The 19,161-nt window shown below is 33.1% G+C and overlaps 1 protein-coding gene across 1 annotated transcript in view; it reads left to right on the top strand.

The window, feature by feature from the left end:
* The window catches only part of LOC122604754 (formin-like protein 18), a 30,933-nt gene extending 22,639 nt beyond the window's left edge, over positions 1-8,294 (top strand). Inside the window, exons 13-17 of the mRNA XM_043777623.1 lie at positions 5,007-5,078; positions 5,163-5,276; positions 7,235-7,303; positions 7,600-7,666; positions 8,098-8,294. Coding sequence (XP_043633558.1) covers positions 5,007-5,078; positions 5,163-5,276; positions 7,235-7,303; positions 7,600-7,666; positions 8,098-8,294 — 519 coding nt within the window. The remainder of the gene's footprint in view (positions 1-5,006; positions 5,079-5,162; positions 5,277-7,234; positions 7,304-7,599; positions 7,667-8,097) is intronic.
* Positions 8,295-19,161: the final 10,867 nt, after the last annotated feature.

Below are 19,161 nucleotides of genomic sequence, written 5' to 3'. Positions count from 1 at the left end.
GCATAAACTCTAGTTACTAGAGCCCTATAAGAATATATAAACCGAGGGATAATTAATAAGTGATTTGCATAGTGCTCCCGGATCCCTACATTTAATGCTCATTAATTAAATCTGACAATTACCATTTATTATATGAATCATGCATACATGTTTTTATATTTAAAGAAAATTGACTTCATTAAATATACCATAACTAGTGCCCAGTGCCTCAGGGGCACTAGTTAGCAAATCCCAATTAATAATAGTCTGGTTCTTTATAGTGTTTTTGGTACCTCTTTTTGACAAGATGATACCGAATCAGAAGATACCGAAATAGTTGGTATACAAAGACGAACAAACCAAGGCAAAAAATAAAAGGTGACCAGATCAAGATACTGATCCGATACCGGAGTAGTACTCCGACAAAACTATGGAAAATGATAGCCAGAGGATGAGCCTCACGCACGAGCGTGTGGAACACAAAGACAGGAGCGACGACGCATAGCAAGTACGGGCGATTTTTTTTTAATGTTTTGAGGTTGGTTCGGTACAAGTTCAGTGGTGGTGGCTGTATAATCTGATTTGCAGGAAAAAATGGTTCGATTTGAAGAAGTGGATGATAATTGTGGTGGTTTTGGACCTTCTGGTTATTTGATCGGATTTGAAATAGGCGGAGGTGATGTATGTGTTAGTGCGTACTAGTGTGACAACAATAGTCTAGATGATTAGGAATTTAGTAATCACGTCTTGTAATAGCTAGTGTTTTAGGAGATTAATGAATATGCGAACTCATTAATATAATATATATTTTACGAACTTAATAGTATAGGTAACTGTTTGTGAGGTTATTTCTTATGTGAACTTAACCTAATATATTATATATCTTTATTTACTAGGTTAATGATTTATGAGGTTCACGTCAGAGTTTGAGATGTGAGCCCATTGGACTCGCATGACAAACCTACAGGCATACGTTTGTGAGGTTAATATAACAAACTACAGTAGTAAAACGTGAAGTAGGTTAACTTTTCCATTATTCAGGATATTGTGTGTGTTATATGTTTGTCTTGCCTTAGGATAGTATTGCAATCTCTGCAATTGATTGAAAGGTTCTTTGTTGATATTATTCGTATGTCAAATATGATTAAAGTATTAGGTAAGGTTGATCGGTTATCTTGTAACTTGTGAGGATTTTACACTCCAACATAAGCTTACAATCCCGTTATCGATCCGATATATGGGACTTATAGTATATATTTGAATGGAGATGGAAGGTGTTTTAGAAGCAGAATAGGCGGTGACCAAAAACTTAGCCAGAAATGGTCACCTGGAAGATAGAATAAGTTTCTAAAGTGGAAGTTCAGACAAAGCTACAATCACATAGCATACTAAGAAATTCTTAAACCGAGCTTTGATACCATATATAGAATGAAAGTAATTACAATTACAATTAGTGAGCCTCCTATATATAGAGAAAAGGAGGGACTTAAACTAAGTTAATAATTAGATATTAGGTTCTAATGTACCAACTATATACAACTAATAGAGAAAAACCACTAATCTTTTTTTGAAGATGTGAAAATCCAAAAGAGACACACTTTACAAACTTCAGAATGTAACTTAGTAATATGAGATCGAATGTCTCATATAAAACAAGTACTATTGAAGATCTTAGGCTAGGAAACAAAACAAAGCTTTTATAGGAAAATAAGGCAGATGATACGTATCAGGAAATGAGGGTTGAGTTTACAGTAGATATTAAGTAAAGAAAGTTAAGGGTGGTTAAATGTCCAGTTTCAGAAGTTATTTAATTAATTATTAATTTACTTCGAAGTTAAGTTAGGTTATGTATCTCATTATTTAAATAAGGGTTGTGCCCATTTGTTTAGGTGTGAATTTAGTTTATTGTTATTCTACTATTTAAAAATTATGGAGCTCTAGCGCTCGAAACAAGCTTATCGATTTAGCCGACTTGCTTCGGCTTTATTTGTGTTTATTTTTTTACTTTGTGTACGAATCTTGGTTGATACATACAATTGGTATCAGAGGATGGATCTTGCAACCTGTGCTTTTGTTAAACAATGAGATCAAGGACGATTGTTGATGTTGATGCTGATTTCCAGCAATACAGTGCAGCTACGGAGGCTTGGTTGGATAGAATGCATGCTCGGATCAATCGTTTTCGAGAAGCCACTGCGTGATTTCAGTTAGCCACTCAACAATTTCGGTTGAGGACTACAACTAGGCCGGATGAACATGAACCAATTGTGGTTGGGGGAAAAAAGCAGTTCAATCGTAAAACCCCACTTCTAAACTATAAATGGGGTATTACTATGCAACTTAAATCAATACTAAAACTTCTATAACAGAGCATTCTATACAAAAATCCTCAAAATATTGTTACAAAGTTTCGTATGCTAATCTAGTTATCAACCTCAAGATCTCTCGAATCTTCTATGTATGACATCTCTCAAGCCTTATCTTAAGATTTAGTTATGCGAAAGCCAACTATAAATCTGTTATCCTTTTTGTCTTAGTAAACCTGCCGCAGGGAAAGAAAAACTGCGGCTGAGCCAATTGCTCAGTGCGCGGATGTTGATAACAATAATAATGATACAATGAAATAAGAAGGAAGATTAATCAAATCATTTTAATTCCAAAAGTCTCCATCAAGTACCACCCTTAACACCAGAGTAAAACTATTTTAAGGCTGGAGCAAAGAAAAGGTTTTGGGTTGTTTTATACCGAGTATCCCTACATATCAAATATCCAAGAGCACACTCCCGGTGTCCAATAATAATATCATAAATCAAAGTTAATACACCAGATGTGCACCTCTGCGTGTATTCAACCCAGAAGGTATGTATGGCACTACATCACACATCCGCATAATAATCATATCATATCATAATAACCTAGAATGCATCCATACGCCTCCACAAATAATCATAAAGGCTCTCCCACGAGCATAATCACATATCACTTATCATATAAGAAATGTGGAGACGCCGTGGACTAATCACACCGCCATGGATAGTGTCATGCCATTAGTCGCCACAATGACATGCCTGTGGTACCTCCACAGGTAGTTAACTCGATATTCCTAACTCCTGTCTATGACTAAAGGGTTTCAAAAGTTCACAAAAAACCTACCTTACTCCATAAGTATTTTCAAAATCCACATGTCCAAGTTTCTCAAAGTACAATTCAACAAGATCTTTCACAAATCAAGGTTTCGCAATTTATCAAATTCAAAATAACATTTTAGCTCAAGTAAAAGAGAATCATAATGAAGTCACGAATTATTTGAAGAATAACAAAGATATCCAAAGAATCATTTAAGAGTAACGCTGAAAGAAGAAGTAGGGGCATCCGAACCTGGACAAGTGTTTACAACTAGTAATGCTCAAAACTCCACGACGGTCCTCAATAAGACCTACATTGAACAATTAGCTAAACTTAGAATCCAACTCTCCACTCTTCAACTTATTATTTCCTAATATCTCACGTCCCATTTTCAAGTATAACTTACTAACGGCTACAAGTGTTCAATTATTTCATTGAGTCAATGAGCCAAGTCTATGATTGTCGTTATAGTTATAATAGTTATTTATATTAGGACCTGATAGAGCATGTTAGAACCTATATCGAAAATGTATAAAATATTAGTAATTAATATGTATAACAGCCGCATTAAGCTACTTCAGGAGGTGAAATTCCCAGCCATTCTCATACATATTATATATAAAATGACAGTAGATAAGAACTATAGTAAATATAGACTTTTGTATAAAAACTGATTTTTAACAAAGACACTATGAAAGCATGATTGCGTGAATACTATATATCAGGGAAAAGGCCAGCACATAATATTTCATCTTTTATTAAAACTATGACCTTATGATATGGCACTACTACAGCAGCTAATTGGGTATGTGAAGAACATATGCAAGAGTCATTTATAATGAATTCAAATTATAGTATACGACAAGATAGACACACAAAAACCCATTTTTGACAATCCTTGATCATGGCTCGAATCGACTCAACAGTATCATAATATAGTAACCTGACATTATTAAACATCTTACTATTAGTTTAACCTCCCTTAACGCCAGCCAACTATTTATCACAGAACTCGTATGACTAATGATTAACACATGAATTGAATAGCTTGAGTTATACCTCTAAACGTAGGGGATTTCGAAAAGTTTATAAGTCACGTACATAAAATCTGGATCCTTATCTTTTTATTAGACTTAATTAATTATAAATAATATTTAACTATTTGGTTATATATAAGTAATACTTACACTATGTCTTTTTAAAATTTTCATGGTTATTACAACATACCCCACTTAAAATGATTCCGGCCTCGAAATCGAACTAGAAGTCTTGCCTACGCCTTCATGCATGATTTCTGAAATTATAGTACTCGTATCTCCTTCCACAACATCATAGTTATATGATATATATTATTTAGACGGATATTACATCCCATAATCGAAATCGAACTAGATGTCTTTCCTACGCCTTCATGATTTCTGAAATTATAGTACTCGTATCTCCTTCCACAACATCATAGTTATCTGATATATGTTATTTAGACGTATATTACATCCCATAGAGTCAATTATGTTACTTAATTTACAATGAGGTAGTCTTTCATGGTGGGCTGACCTCCAAACAAGTCATCCTCTCCAATAAAAGCAACTGATTCGAATGTGGCAAAATATGAGGCGATTCATATTTGTGTATTTCTTTCTTATTGATTACAAACATTTTATGCATCTTACCAAAATTATCAACCACTATCTTGAAGTATATTAGAATATTTTAAAATGGTTGATACCATATGTAAGTGAAAGAGAAAGTGATTGTATTGCATGAAGCAAATTTTATGTAAGTGTATATAGACAGACATGCTTCACCTTACTATCCTCTGACTATTTCTACAACAAATATATCATTGAGGATAAATCATTCATTTATGTCTTTATTTGTTGTATCCATGGTGAATATATTAGGTGATTGCAGACAAACTACCCGAACTCCTAGATTTCTCCAAGGAACTTAGCAGTTTGGAACCTGCATCAAAGGTAACCAAAATCCCCAAACCTTTAATTATAACTTATGTTAGTGTACATTTTTTTTTATTAAGTGCATTAGTTATTTTCTTCCAGATACAATTGAATATCTTGTACGAGGAAATGCAAACTTTTGCCAAAGGATTAGATGGAGTAATCCATGAGCGGAAAGCATGTAATAAAGAACATGCGTCTAAACGGTTTCGCAAGGTACACATGATTAGGGGACTTCCATAACCAAATAGGTGACCCAACGAAATGGGCATGGGTTATATGCGCACGTCACTTATTCTGGTTTAGAATCTTTAACCCAAACCCAAATGTTTTCATTTGTGTGGTATATGGATTGAACATATAATGATATAAGTATTGCGTGACCCAAATAATTCATATAAATTAATCATTTTCTATTGCATTGGCTTACAACTTTGACCCAAAAAAATTAGTATTAAAAAAGATAAAACTAGTAACATAAGATTTTATTTCTTTAAGATCATATATGCCTTAATGGCTTTTTTGAATTGTTTCAACGAGAACATAAGATATGATGTATATAAATAACCTGAATACTTATACTGTTTGGGTTATAGGATGGTTATGTTTTTGAAAACCCAAATAACTGAAACCCCATGACCCGACCGAAGGACAACCCTACGTATGATCTTATTATTATAGAAGCTTTTTTTTTTTTGAACGACATTTTATTCTACTTCTACTCCTAAATTACACGTATGCTTGAAAATGAGGACTCTCGAAAAACCCCTATTAATCTACTCTCACAAATGTGAAAAGTGGGACTCGAACCCAGCTGGATCCTCCCAAGGTCAAAGACCTTAGCAATGAGCTAAGTTACAATTTAAGTTGTTGCCTCATGGCGACAACAATAAAAATTAAAATAAGTTCGCATCATAACATAAAGCATGTAAAAAATATCTACACGTGCCAAAACGGTTTTGTGAGGTACACATGATTAGGGGTCTCTTATACTCGAAGAACCCGACTCAATTTAAATGGGTATGGGTTATATGGGTCATCTTATTTGGATTTTGTTTGGGTAATTTGGGTAACCAAAACCCATATTATTTTTATGGTGTGGTATATGGGTTGAACATATAAAAAGTCTTTTATGAGTTTGCGCTCTTGTTTCTATTGCATTGGGCTTACCACTATGGCCAAAAAAAAGGTAATATTAAAAATAAAAACAAATGATGTAAGAATTTTTACGTTTAAGATTAATTTGTCATGATTACCGTTGTTTTTTTTATATAAGAATAAGATGCTTCAGTTACTTTTTATGTTTGGGTTATGGGTTAGGTTATCTTATCTTAATATATGCTAAAAGACAATTAACCTAATTGTTATTGATCAATTACAACTCTCAACTCTTTAAAATTAATTAAATGATCACATGTCTAAATTAATTTAAACTTTTTTTTGTTTACCATCACCAATTTATACTTTAACCCAATATCAAAATAGTTAATACTTTATCGCATAATATCTATCAAATAATAAAATATACCTAAAAATTAAAGATTTAGATTAATACGAGTTAATATTTATATCAATATTTTATTTTATATTATTATGATTGTAAGATTTATTTAGCTTATTTAAAAATATAAATAAAATACTTAATTAAATATTATTCTTATTGTAAGACTTATCTAGCTTATTAAAAACTATAAATAAAATACTTATTAAAAAAATATTTAAAATTTAAATATTTAATTTCAAATGGTTAAGTATATATATATAAAAAAAAAATTTATTAATTAAAAACATAAAGTTAACATCATTATCAAGAATTGTTAATATAACATAAACAAAACTTAATTTGAATTTATAAGAATTTTTTGATAAATAAATTTAATATTCATCTCAATTATGTGATAAATAACCGTATATTTGACATATGACTAAATCTAGTATTTATGAAAAACACAATAACCGAATAATCCGACCAAATAAAATCCCTGCATATGATTTTATTTTTGTAAAAGTTTGACTTTGTATTAGTGACAGAATCTCAAATAATTATGGAAGTTGTTGTCTCATGGTGACAACGATAATAAAGTAATATAAATGAGTTTGCATATTAACATTATTCAATCATTTATATTATATAGATGTTTTAATTTGTTAAGTTTGTGGTTTTCTATTATCAGAATCTGAAAAAGTTTCTTGCTTCTGCGGAAGGTGAAGTCAAGTCCCTACTATCACTCTGCTCTGGAGTGGTATGTATCAAACGTTCTTGTAAACAAAGATGGTGGCATGATGAGCTGGTTGGGTAACTGGTTAAAATGGGTCCAGAACTTTTTGTCCATTATTTAGGAATAAACTTAAGTAGTTGATGCTTTAGTATGAAACTTATGATTATGAAAATATAATAACTATCATTATTATTATTATTATTATCTTTTAAGAAAACAATTTAGATGGTGTACACATTAATGACTTTCAAACCTTAAGAGTTCCGACCAAATTGCCAATGAATCCAGGTTTGTTATAACATTGCATTTTTTTTGTATAGGTGAAAAGTGTGGAGGCCTTAATTATTTACTTTGGTGAAGATCCTGTTCGTTGCCCATATGAGCAAGGTAATTCTAGAGAAAACGAAAAAGATGATTATAATACAATCGTTGTCATTAGAACAAACTGATTGAGTCTATGTAGTTATAGCGGTCCAGGATCAAGCGACGCTGAGGTATTAGTTCTCGCGGTGGGGTAGCAACGAAATATTTGAAATATTATAAGTCAAGGTTAAAATTATCAATCCATTAGTTTTAATACTTGCACAAATGAGTGTTTCTTTAAGTTTGGGCCAAAAAAAGAAAGAAAAAAAAACGTTATAACACCGCTATTTTAACAACTATTTGGACCACTATAGCACCGATATCGGTAAAATAACGCCAATTTGGACAACTATTTTGACCACTATTTAGCCTCTGGACTACTATAACTGCTATAGCGCCAATATTTAATTTCTAGTATCTCTAAGCAGAGCTCCATATTTTGGTATTATTTTCAGTTATTTCAACGCTCAAAGAATTCATGAAATTGTTTAATCAATCCCATGATGAAAATTGCAAGCAGATAGAGGAAGAAAAGAAGAAGGCACAGAAGGAGGCTAAACAAGAAAAGTTAAAACTACAAAATCAAATGAAAAATGAGTCAAAACTAGAAGGAAATACTAATCAGGATTCAGAGATAAGAAATACTCATTGAAAGTGTTGAATAACATATTTTTGTCTTTCAATCCAAATGGTGGCGATCAAAAAGGGCATGTCAAGCTACCCAATGCATGTGCTTTAGCCAATTATTGGGATGCTCATGATACATATATGCCATATATGTAAATTGTATAATACCACAGTTTTTACTGCAACTCATAGTGCTCCAGTGTTATTCGACTGAAGGTATGTCATTTCCACCATTTTTAAATAAAAATTCCTCTTGAAAACTCAATATATTTAATGTCAATTGGTTGGAGTGTATTGATGAATTTGATGTGCTTTGCAGCAAAAACTAATGGGCACATCTACGTAATCCACTGTTGGTAGCTTGTAAATATATAGGAGTCTTGGTGTGGCAGCTAAAATGGTAAGATGGATCCCCTTTCTATAGTGATAAATTGCTGATAGATGGGCTGGATAAAGAGACGCAACCTTTAGTCAATACTGTAATGTACATCCGTGGGTTCGCCTATCAGAAATATGTGGCTTTGGTATATCTTATATTGTGTTTCAACTGATTCTTTAGGATCCATTCTATTTAGGTGTTTAGTAAGATAGCATCTTTATTCACCAACTTATGTAGAAAGTAACTAAATTATGTATCAGAATACTCCGTATATATTTAGTGTAAGAGAGCCTGAGGATTGTGATGACAAATGCATATTACTCCTCCACTGTCCCATTAGAAGTGTTTTATTTTAAATTTTCAAAGTCTTTTATTTATAAACTTTGACCATATATATATATATATATATATATATATTATTTTGTGTTATATAAAACTTGATGAAAATTTATGTCATTGAAAACACTTCTAAAACACAATCAATTGATATAAGTTTCATCGATTAATATTTAATACAAACAAAGTTACAGTTAAAGTTAGAAATGTTAGACTTTAAAAATTTAAAATATGACACTTCTAATGGAACGAAAGGAGTATTCAAGCTATAACACCCTGATACAGTTATATGGTTTTTTAGAGGGAAACTTTGACGTTGATCAGTACTTGAAATTTGAGGAGTGATGTTGCTAAGATTTATGGATCTTGTAATTCGCATAAGCCTACGTGGCATTCTCATGGAAGCCTGGAATACACACCTGAGCGATTGAGTTATGAGGTGGCATGACTCATTGGTGGACTCTTATAACCCCATTGGATTTACGCAATATTTGAATTTGGATTGATGGAATCTTCAAGTCATTTTGATGCTCAGATCCGAGTAGTTGGTGTTATGCCTTAAATTTTAAGTACCTATATCTTGAAAGCCCAAGATCTTGACATTTCAGGATCTTGACACAGCGGAACATTCGGAAGATATACTAACGTATTGTTGCAAATGTTATTATTATTTCCTCGTGAGATTAAACATGCAGGATCAATGATAATCAATATCACACATGGGAAATACCTCTAACGGTACAAAATCAAAGGCACACATAAAGAATCTCTTCAACACGCAAAGAAGACTTAGTCCTCCAACATAACCGGACTTCAAGTTGAATTCAGCATGAGGAGAATTACACTAACGGTCACTTGATCAGGCAAGATCTTCAACAACATTCAAGAACTGAAGATGTGGAAGATCCCTACAATATCGGATAGTTAGTTTATCATTTGCATTATAAATAGAAGGAGGTTGATCGATCCTAGACACTTACTTTTCATCAGTCATTACTCACTTGTATTCACACACACGCTACATACTATTCTCTTCGTTGTTCATACACTTAGAGAGATCGATCAACCTACTCCCACCAATTGTAATCATTTTAACATTCATCAATAAAGAACAAGGCAGGAACGATTATTTCCTCCCAGGGTTTTTATGCCGGCAATCCTACAAGGATTAAGGGCTTTTCCTCGTCAACAAATATCGGTGTTCTTGCTCTTTACTCTTTATTTTACGCATTATTTATTTGATTCTTGCTTAATATCTTGCTTATATTAACATATTCTGCATTATTTACATTAGTTTGCGAATATCTTGACCTTCTTTATTGTTTAGTCGACATAATCTTTATCAAAAATCTTTCTTAACAACGCATCTTTGTAACTCAACATATTTTTACAAGCACACAACCTCACGAACGAAAGTTTGGTTACTTAATTGATCTAAGGCTTCAACGTAGATTATCTTAGGTGATTTTTGACCAAAACAGTCGGAAATTGCCCACTATCAAAATTTTGTAATAAAATGACGTAAGGCTTATATCAATATCAAGTTATAGGTCAATTCTTAAGTATCAAGTTATGGGTCAATTCTTATCTGATAAGTATAATGTTACAAATTTATAAGTCTAGGAAATAAACTTCGAATTAAAAGTTTCGTAATACCCGTCACCTAAAGTAAATATATTTGCGAATCTAAATTAAAAAATATTAACTAGATTGTAATACTCAATATTAGCTAAACTAGTTAATTTTCTAACTAACCCTTTAATTACACATAAGTATTTTTAAAATCTTATTTAAAAGCATTTAAGATTAAGAACTAGTTTAAATATATAAAACAACATACATCCATAAAAACCTTAGCCTTTAATTATTTAACTGAAAATATAGGCTAGTCAATGATGGGTAGCCAAAGAGCTGCCGATTTCAAGCAAAAAAAAAAACCCACGTGACACTTTACAGACTAATATAAACTTTCGAATTTTTATAAAGGCACGTTTGGTAAGGAAAAATTCAGAAAACTGATGTTAGGTCCAGTTTTGCTGAAAACTGGATCTCTCCAGTTGCATCTGGAGAGCATGAAGAATTGTCCGAAATATTTGAAGTCCAGTTGCAATATACAGTTTATGCAACTGACGACTTCCTCCGGTTGAGATCTGAAGAACAACAATCTGAAGACATTCCAGTTGAAGTCAAAGACAACAAGTGGAAGAAAGAGAAAGGCAATGGCAGTGAAGCCCAGTTGACTTTCTACCAGATTAATCAACTGGAGATCCTCTAGTGTAAATGCATTTACAAAGCTTTACACTGATTACGAGGAAGACCTTTTACACTACATCCTTTTACCCGGATAATAATTTTGTCTGTGGATAAAAGTGCAAAGATGTAGAGTGGTTGAATAAAGTAACCTTTTGTCTTATTTTATTTAGCACACACACAAAGAATTATTTACTAATAGTTTTGTGTGATGTCAACCATATTTGTACGTCGAAGTTGAGATCCCAATGCTCAACCTTCGACTATAAATAGAGGTCTTTGCCCAAGCATTTTATCAACTTTGCAAACACATACATTCTGCAATATTGTTGGTGTGCTTATGCAATATTCTCTCAATCACAAAAAGGAACATTTCACAACTCTAAGTGTTTCGATTGACAAGAGAATTTCCAAGTTATAGATCAATTGTATTTCATAGGTTGTTAGGATATTTACATACTTGTAATATCTTGGTTCCGCATCAACATTTGTATGTTGTTTATAATTAATAAATAAAATATATATGAAAAATACATATTGTCTCACCATTTAAATTACAAGTTAATTTATTATTGCATTGTATTTACTTATTCACATTGTCACCTTAATAAGTAAACCATCTAGATAACCTGGTATGCTGTTCAACCCAACTGGTCGAGTCCAGATCTGGTGAACGTATTGCAAAGTAACTCCACTATTGACATAGAGGTGTCTCTAGTAGAGTACCATCTCTTGAGTTGGGACTTACAACTGAAATGAAATAGATAAATTGTAATACCCCAATAAGGCGAAAATATGGGGCGCTAATAGAAGGCTCAGCATTGTTAGAATATGAGCACATAAACATATAACAATTTACGAGTACGCAGCGGAAAAATCGTATATGTAATACTAATAATTAACAAAGAGACAATCGAAACGTGTACCTTTGCGTAAAGCTTCCAATAATATTATTAATAAGATTTTTATTATTATTGTAGGGTTTAAAGTAAAACCCCTCTATGATCGCACACACGACACGACACGTCAAACAAAACCCGAAGATTGCTAGATCTCGAATCACCAAAAGCCTAAAACTCATAGTTTGCTTTTACCGTTGTTTCGTCGAACACAAAGAAGACAAAAGCTTCTTATTCCCGTCGAACAAAAACTCACAAAACCCAAACAACTTTATTGTTATTATAATGATGACATTAATAATCTTGTGAAGTTGTTCTCGGATGAAAACAAAACTAATACTTGTTTTGTTTCCGTGGTTTTTCGATCAACACTCAAATCGAAGGAGGGTTTTTGATTTCTTGAGAGATATATTATTAGGGTTAATTATTAGGATATATATAGGGTATAAGTATATCTCAAATAACTTAACCTTCAAGTAATATTTTTGACTTGGATTAGGATTTAATTAATAATTACATTTAATTGTTAATTAATATTTAATAATTAATAATTCATAATTATTAATTAATAAGTAATTCTAATTAACATATCTAGTTAATAATGTCCAATCATCATTTCTCTCAATTTGGTAATTATAAATATGTAAATACAATATATACATATTACCGGATATCTAAGTGTCAACGCGTGTGACCCCGTAGGCTTAAATTATTTCTGGACATGCGATTTATTATTTAACATGATCACACTCCAACAGCTCTCACTTGAGCATGTTATTTATAAAAGCAATAACATTGGTTAGCGTCTAGCAACACGCCAATGCTCCCGGAAATATTTAAGAATAGTTTCTTAAATTGCCAATTTGAAACGATTTAGTCTTTAATATCCCTTTGTTCACATACCCTTGTTAATTATGAATATAGATCAATGTCATTTCATAAAGTAACGATTATGTTTCTCATTTCTACAATTAATCAAGATTACCAAATTAGTCAAGACTTCCTCTTGAGCTCATTTGGGTATGGCCATACAAACATCTTGTAACACCCCAATATTTTAAGGTAAAAGAAAATTAACCCTTTTCATAGTTTTGACACTAAAGTAATTTCTTAGTATTTTGTTTTGAGTTAAGGGGTTAATTTAGTTGGAACTTTAGTGGATAGCTGGTATTAAACCCACAAAAAAACTAAAAATGGAACGTGGCCATCAGGGATAAAATCCAGCCACTTAGTTTTATGACTCATTTTTCCCACTCAAACTCTTTTCTCTTCTAACTACTTCATCTCCTCAAAATCCTTCAAATCCATGCAATTGAAGCTTCAAAACTAAGTAAGGAATTGTAATCTTGAGACAATAACATTAATCATCTCCAATTAAATTAGAAATTGAAGTTTGGGGCTTTCTTGGAGGTGGTGGTGACCGAAATATTAAGGAAGAAAAAGGGCAAGAATTCCAATTTGAAAACCCTAAATCTTTGTCTCTCATTCTTGAGGTATTGATTTCATAACCCTAGTTTTATTTGTTATTGAAATTTAGGGTTCTTAACCTTAGTATTTGGAGGGTTTTGTTAATTGAAATTTCCAAGAAGAAGCCCAATATTTTGAATTGGAAATTTGTTAGTTTGATTTAAAGAGTTGGTGATAATGGAAAATCACCTATAATAAGAAATTCGTATTTGGTGGTGTTTGGCTAGAAGTCATGAAATAAAGTTCTATCATGAAAATTTGGAGTTTGTTGGAAAAGAGTTTAGTAGCCAAACACCATAATCTTAGAGTTGTTGAATGCAACTAGATGTTTGTAAGTAGTTGAGTCATGGAACTCATAGATGATATGTGATTATTCTTGTATAGGTGTTGAAGAATAAATTGTTGATCTTGTAGCCTTGTTGTGTCAACTAGCCAAGTTTGAGGTGAGTGTATATGCATATAATCATGTTCTTGTTATTAGAGGTCATCAGTGGGTAAATTCCTATGACCCATTTGATAGTTGTTTGTTAGAACTAGTAGGTGGGTAACTTCCTACTAGTCAATTTGTTTGTAAGAGCTAGTAGGTAGGTAAATTCCTACTAGCCAAATTGTCCATGGCCATGTTGAAAATGAATGTATGTTGTTTGAATTGTGTGAAAAGGCTAGCTTGCTAGGCTTATATGGTGCTTGATGCACAAAGTTGAAATGACATGATTATGATTATATGTGTATGCATTCACTAAGTGTTGCTTATGTTTTAGTTGTTTAACTCTGTTTATAGGAGTTGGTAGTAGCAAGGGTAAAGAAGCGATCAAGTGAAGTTAGAATTGGAAGCTCTAGTCTTTTGGAAGGTTGGCATTTTGGATAATTTGGGTAGATGATCCCTTTAGTACTTATTGGCTCTTGATACAAATCCCTTTTTCGTTAACTTGTTTTGGAAATTCTGGAAAATTGTATTTAAATGGGTAATGTAAGTCTTGAAAGATTTGATGAATTATCCAAGTTGGGCATCCGACCCATTTGTTGAACAATGTGTTTGTAAAGCTTGTATAGATGTCAAATCTTTTGAAATGGTGTTTTATATGTCATAAGCAGGTTTGGTTTAGCCCAGAAAAGGTTGTGAAGGAAATTGGCGTTTTTAGTTGAAACCATTTGTGTTATGGTACGGGAAAGTTGATTTTAAAAGAAAGGGGTTTTTCTGCAGGTCGTCCCACTGCGCCGCAGTGGGGGTCATTCCCTGCTCACTGCGCCGCAGTGGGTATTTAGTCAGTTTGATCCGTTTTCACTGCGCCGCAGTTGGTGTGTTTTGCCTCACTGCGCCGCAGTGAGCTTTTGTCCATTATTTGCCGAAGTTTTCCACTGCTCCGCAGTGGAGGTGTTTCGCCTCACTGCGCCGCAGTGGGTGCTATATAAAAAAAAATTAATCGATTTCTATTAAAAGGTTTGGGTTCTTACACATCTTAATTAATTAAGGGTTTAGTGCTACGGAATGCAATAAACTATGACTGAAAAGTTATAGTGTGCACGAACTAACGATTTTCTTTATTCTATGGCGGAAACCTGCTAGAAAGTTATATTCCATGCAAAAATGACCGGGTTAAAAGTTACCCGGTTACCACTCTTTAATTTACCGATACACGTGGATATATATAACGAATTTATCTCATTTCCAACTACCAACACACACAGTCTTTCACACACACTTATACACACACACATAAATCTGATCCATTCGATGATCTGAGAAACGAATTCCGCTCCATTCGATGATCTGAGAAACTTCCTTTATTCAAAATGAGGTAATATTTTTGATTCTCTGAACAAGCAATTGTCTTTATTTTTGATTCAAAATGTATAAACTATTTTTTATTTCTGAATTTTTAAACTAATAAATCTGAGTTATTTAGTCGTAGAAGATGATGAATAATTTTTAATTCTTGAAATAATTTAAAAAGGGGGAAACCCTAGATTTACTTAATTTAAAATCCCGAAACCCTTATTCTTTTTTAATTTAAAATTGGGAAACCCTAATTTTTTGAATTAAAAAATAGAAAAGCCTAATATTTTGAATTAAAAATTGGGAAACCCTAATCTTTTTAATTGTAAAACCCTAATTAGTTTTTATTGTGTTTTTTGTAAATGTAGAACGAATGTTGTTGGGTATAAGGTGATTGTACACCATGATGGTGCCTTACTGTTCTTGCCACTTCGTTATGGTGGTGGTACGACTATTGGTTGTAATATAGGTAGAATGTCTTTAGAAACTTTTAGAACCAAAATTGAGGAAAAAACAGGGAATCTTGTAAGGGGTTTGTACTAGTTGGGCACAGCAGATGACTTTGGGACATTGATGAAGTTAGGTAACTGTTTGGGGTCAGATTTTCTATAACTATGATCTTGAACAGAGATATTCCTAACATAAATTTCTGTTGTACACGATAATATTTTTTTGTTTTGCAGGATCCTGGATTCTATAATCAAGATACAAGATATTCAGGAAATGACTAACGGTCGAAATATATGTACAACGGATTTCATGAAGGAATCAATATGCAATCCCATCAATATCGGAACAGATTAGAAGAATCAACGTGTCAAAAGAGACTCAACGTTCATTTTCCCACTTCAACACGTTGAATAAACAAGACGCGGAAGATCCAAGATATTTCGGATAGTTAGTTAGATGTTAACATTATAAATAGCGAGCGATTGATCAAAGTATAGACACTTAGCATTCAGTATTCACACTTGTAATCACACACACTTATTCACTGCTTTACTTTCATCACTTCAATCAAATCACTCACACATCCATTGTACTTTAATCAACGAAAATAATAAAAGAACATAGGAAGGGTCGATTGAATCCTCCCGGGGTTTTTTTTACCTAAGATCACTTAACTGGATCAAGGGTTTTTCCTCGTCAACAAAATTCTGGTGTCTTTACTTTTATTTGCATTTCATTAAGATTTTTACTTTTATTCATATTTAGTTAAGATTCATACTTTAATGATTGTGAGCAATCACCTATGTTAGAGAGAAGTGTGATCGCTTCGAATGGAATTGTGGGGGTGCAATTCCTAGAGCTCTCGCAGAACCAGGATAGTGTTCCATGACCATAACGGACACGAAAGTGAGGGGTTAAACAGACTAGGGAAAGTATTGTGTGATGTGCAATAACGTCTACGTAAAAAGGAGTTAGTTCAAAGACATCAAGTTCTACTAACTGCTAGGAGACTAAGTGCACTCACAAAGGAAAGTTCAAAGGGTAACACCTACTTATCCTGCAATACTTGACTGTCGGAATTTATCTTTAATAACCATATCTATTAATGTGGGGGATTGTTGGAAATTTTATGTAATAACATAGAATATCCAAGTTAATAAATATGTTAAAAGGAGTTGAAAGAGTAATTAACTAATGTGAGTTTGTCCCACATTGGTAGAAGAATAAACATTAAGTGTGTTTATAAGGAGGAGTGTTGGAGGAATTATAATTCCTTATAAGGGACTACACCCCAAGTGGGCTAGGAGGGTGCGAAGCACCCGCCGCGCCCGTGCCCGAGCCCGAGACGGGGGGCGATGAGGCATAATATGGCGTTTTAGTGGCGCACTTTGCTCTTAGTGTTGTTAACTTTCTAAAGTTAACATGTGTCTTCCACTTAAAGAAAATCTGATATATATGAACCAGATTAACAACAAAAATATAACACTAACACTTCATAAATCTGGATCATCAACTCTTCTCTTTCACTTCTCTTCAAGCTGTTCTTGAAGGTAAATTCCGGGTTGTTGGTTAACTCCGGCAGTACATACTGCTTTGGCTGTTGTACCCTGGGAAACTGACGGGTTTACTTGGGTAGCCCGAAATCAGTTTTAAGGGCCCTATGTTTAACAGAACCCTTAGCCCGTTTTGCCTTCTTCTTTTCTGTTTTATGTTTCTGTTCTATTTTCTTTCTTGTATTGATTAGTTAATAGTTAATTTACTTGTTATATCTTGTTTTAATTCGAATTTGATTATCAATAAAATGTTCTTTTATTGAATGGTGTTCTAACAGTTACATGCTAAGCTTCTTTAATGCAGCCATGCTGAATTGTTAATCTTATTTAAGCATGTCTGAGCCTTCTTGATTGTGGTGTGAAAATTGGCTATGATTATGTTTGAGCCTTATTTGATGTAAGTGCTGTTGTACACGAGTCTAATGAAAATGTAAATGATTAATTACTGCAAATGGAAAACGCGAGTGGTTGTTTCAGACATGTTTTAGCTGCTGCTCGAACAGAATGGGGGAAGAGGGTGAGCTGACGTTTTACTTTGAGTTTGAGTACTGGAAGAGTGGTGTTGGATGGCTGTTTTGAGCTCCACCAAAAGGGGTTGAAAGACTGGTGTTTGATGGCTATTTTGAGCTCGACCAGAAGGAAAAGCATGGCTGATATCCACACTAAACTATAAAATACTGCCGGTGAACTAAGATAAGAGCCTTTTCACTAAACCTTTATTTTATAAACTACATACTTTGCGAGTCGTTTTATAGTTATTTAACTTTTCAGAATTATGGTTTAGTTACAACATCTTATTCTTATAACACTTAGTTTTTATGCTACAGATGGTGTTGAGATATTAGAGTTTCCTTTTAAGGTCTAGGTGATCATGTACTTCTTTATGTTAATGAACTTAGTGATTATTGGCAGAGGTTAAAATGCAGTAGGTTTGGAGGTTTGGGTAATGGTTTGAATCTACCGTTTCAAGTATGGGTTGAGAACCTATAAGTTATAACCAAGGTATGTATTTTCATGGAAAGTTAACTTTTTCAATGTCGGGAACCTACAATGGGCGTTTTACTCGGAAACTTTGGGTTATTTGACTTATTACCTGAAGCTTTATTGCTATTCATAGTAATGAGTTAACAAAAAACGAAGATGCATTTTGTGAAATAGGAGTAAATTAAAGTCTCTAAAATTAAGTATTATATATGTGTCAACTTCGAACGGACTCGGCTTGGAAATCTATAAGTTTTAGGATACACGACTAAAAATGAGGATGTGTATGTAGAGAACTATATTGTATACCGGGCTGTTTGATCATATCAGTGTCGTAGTGAATGAAGATGCCGAAGATGGCGAATTCCATAGAATTGGGCCGGCCGTTTTATGTGCAGGTGTGCCAGCAAAGAAAAGAAAAGGCTGGAGAACACGTTTGTGTAGATGAAGTTTATAGCTAAAATAAGGAAATGAGTTTTTTGACATATTATTCGGTGCCTGAGGTTCCATCTACTGGTATTCTTCAACTTCACTTCAACATGACCAAGTCATTTACTTCAAATACTAGAGCTTGGATATAGTGTGATGCACAGTGATGGTGGAATGGTTTGGTTAGCAGATCCGTTTCACTTCAACAGGGCCAAGCATTAAGTCATTTTGTAATAGCAGATTACTTGATTGTCATTTTGAAAGCTAATTAATATAGTTGAAAATGTAGACAATGGATTACTTTCTATTCTACCGCTACATATATCTATATACTGTTTTGATATTGGTGTTTATAAAGGTTATTCATATAT

Source organism: Erigeron canadensis, chromosome 6 (assembly GCF_010389155.1).
Source record: "Erigeron canadensis isolate Cc75 chromosome 6, C_canadensis_v1, whole genome shotgun sequence".
Taxonomy (NCBI): Eukaryota; Viridiplantae; Streptophyta; class Magnoliopsida; order Asterales; family Asteraceae; genus Erigeron; species Erigeron canadensis.
This window is presented reverse-complemented; position numbering and strand designations above follow the sequence as displayed.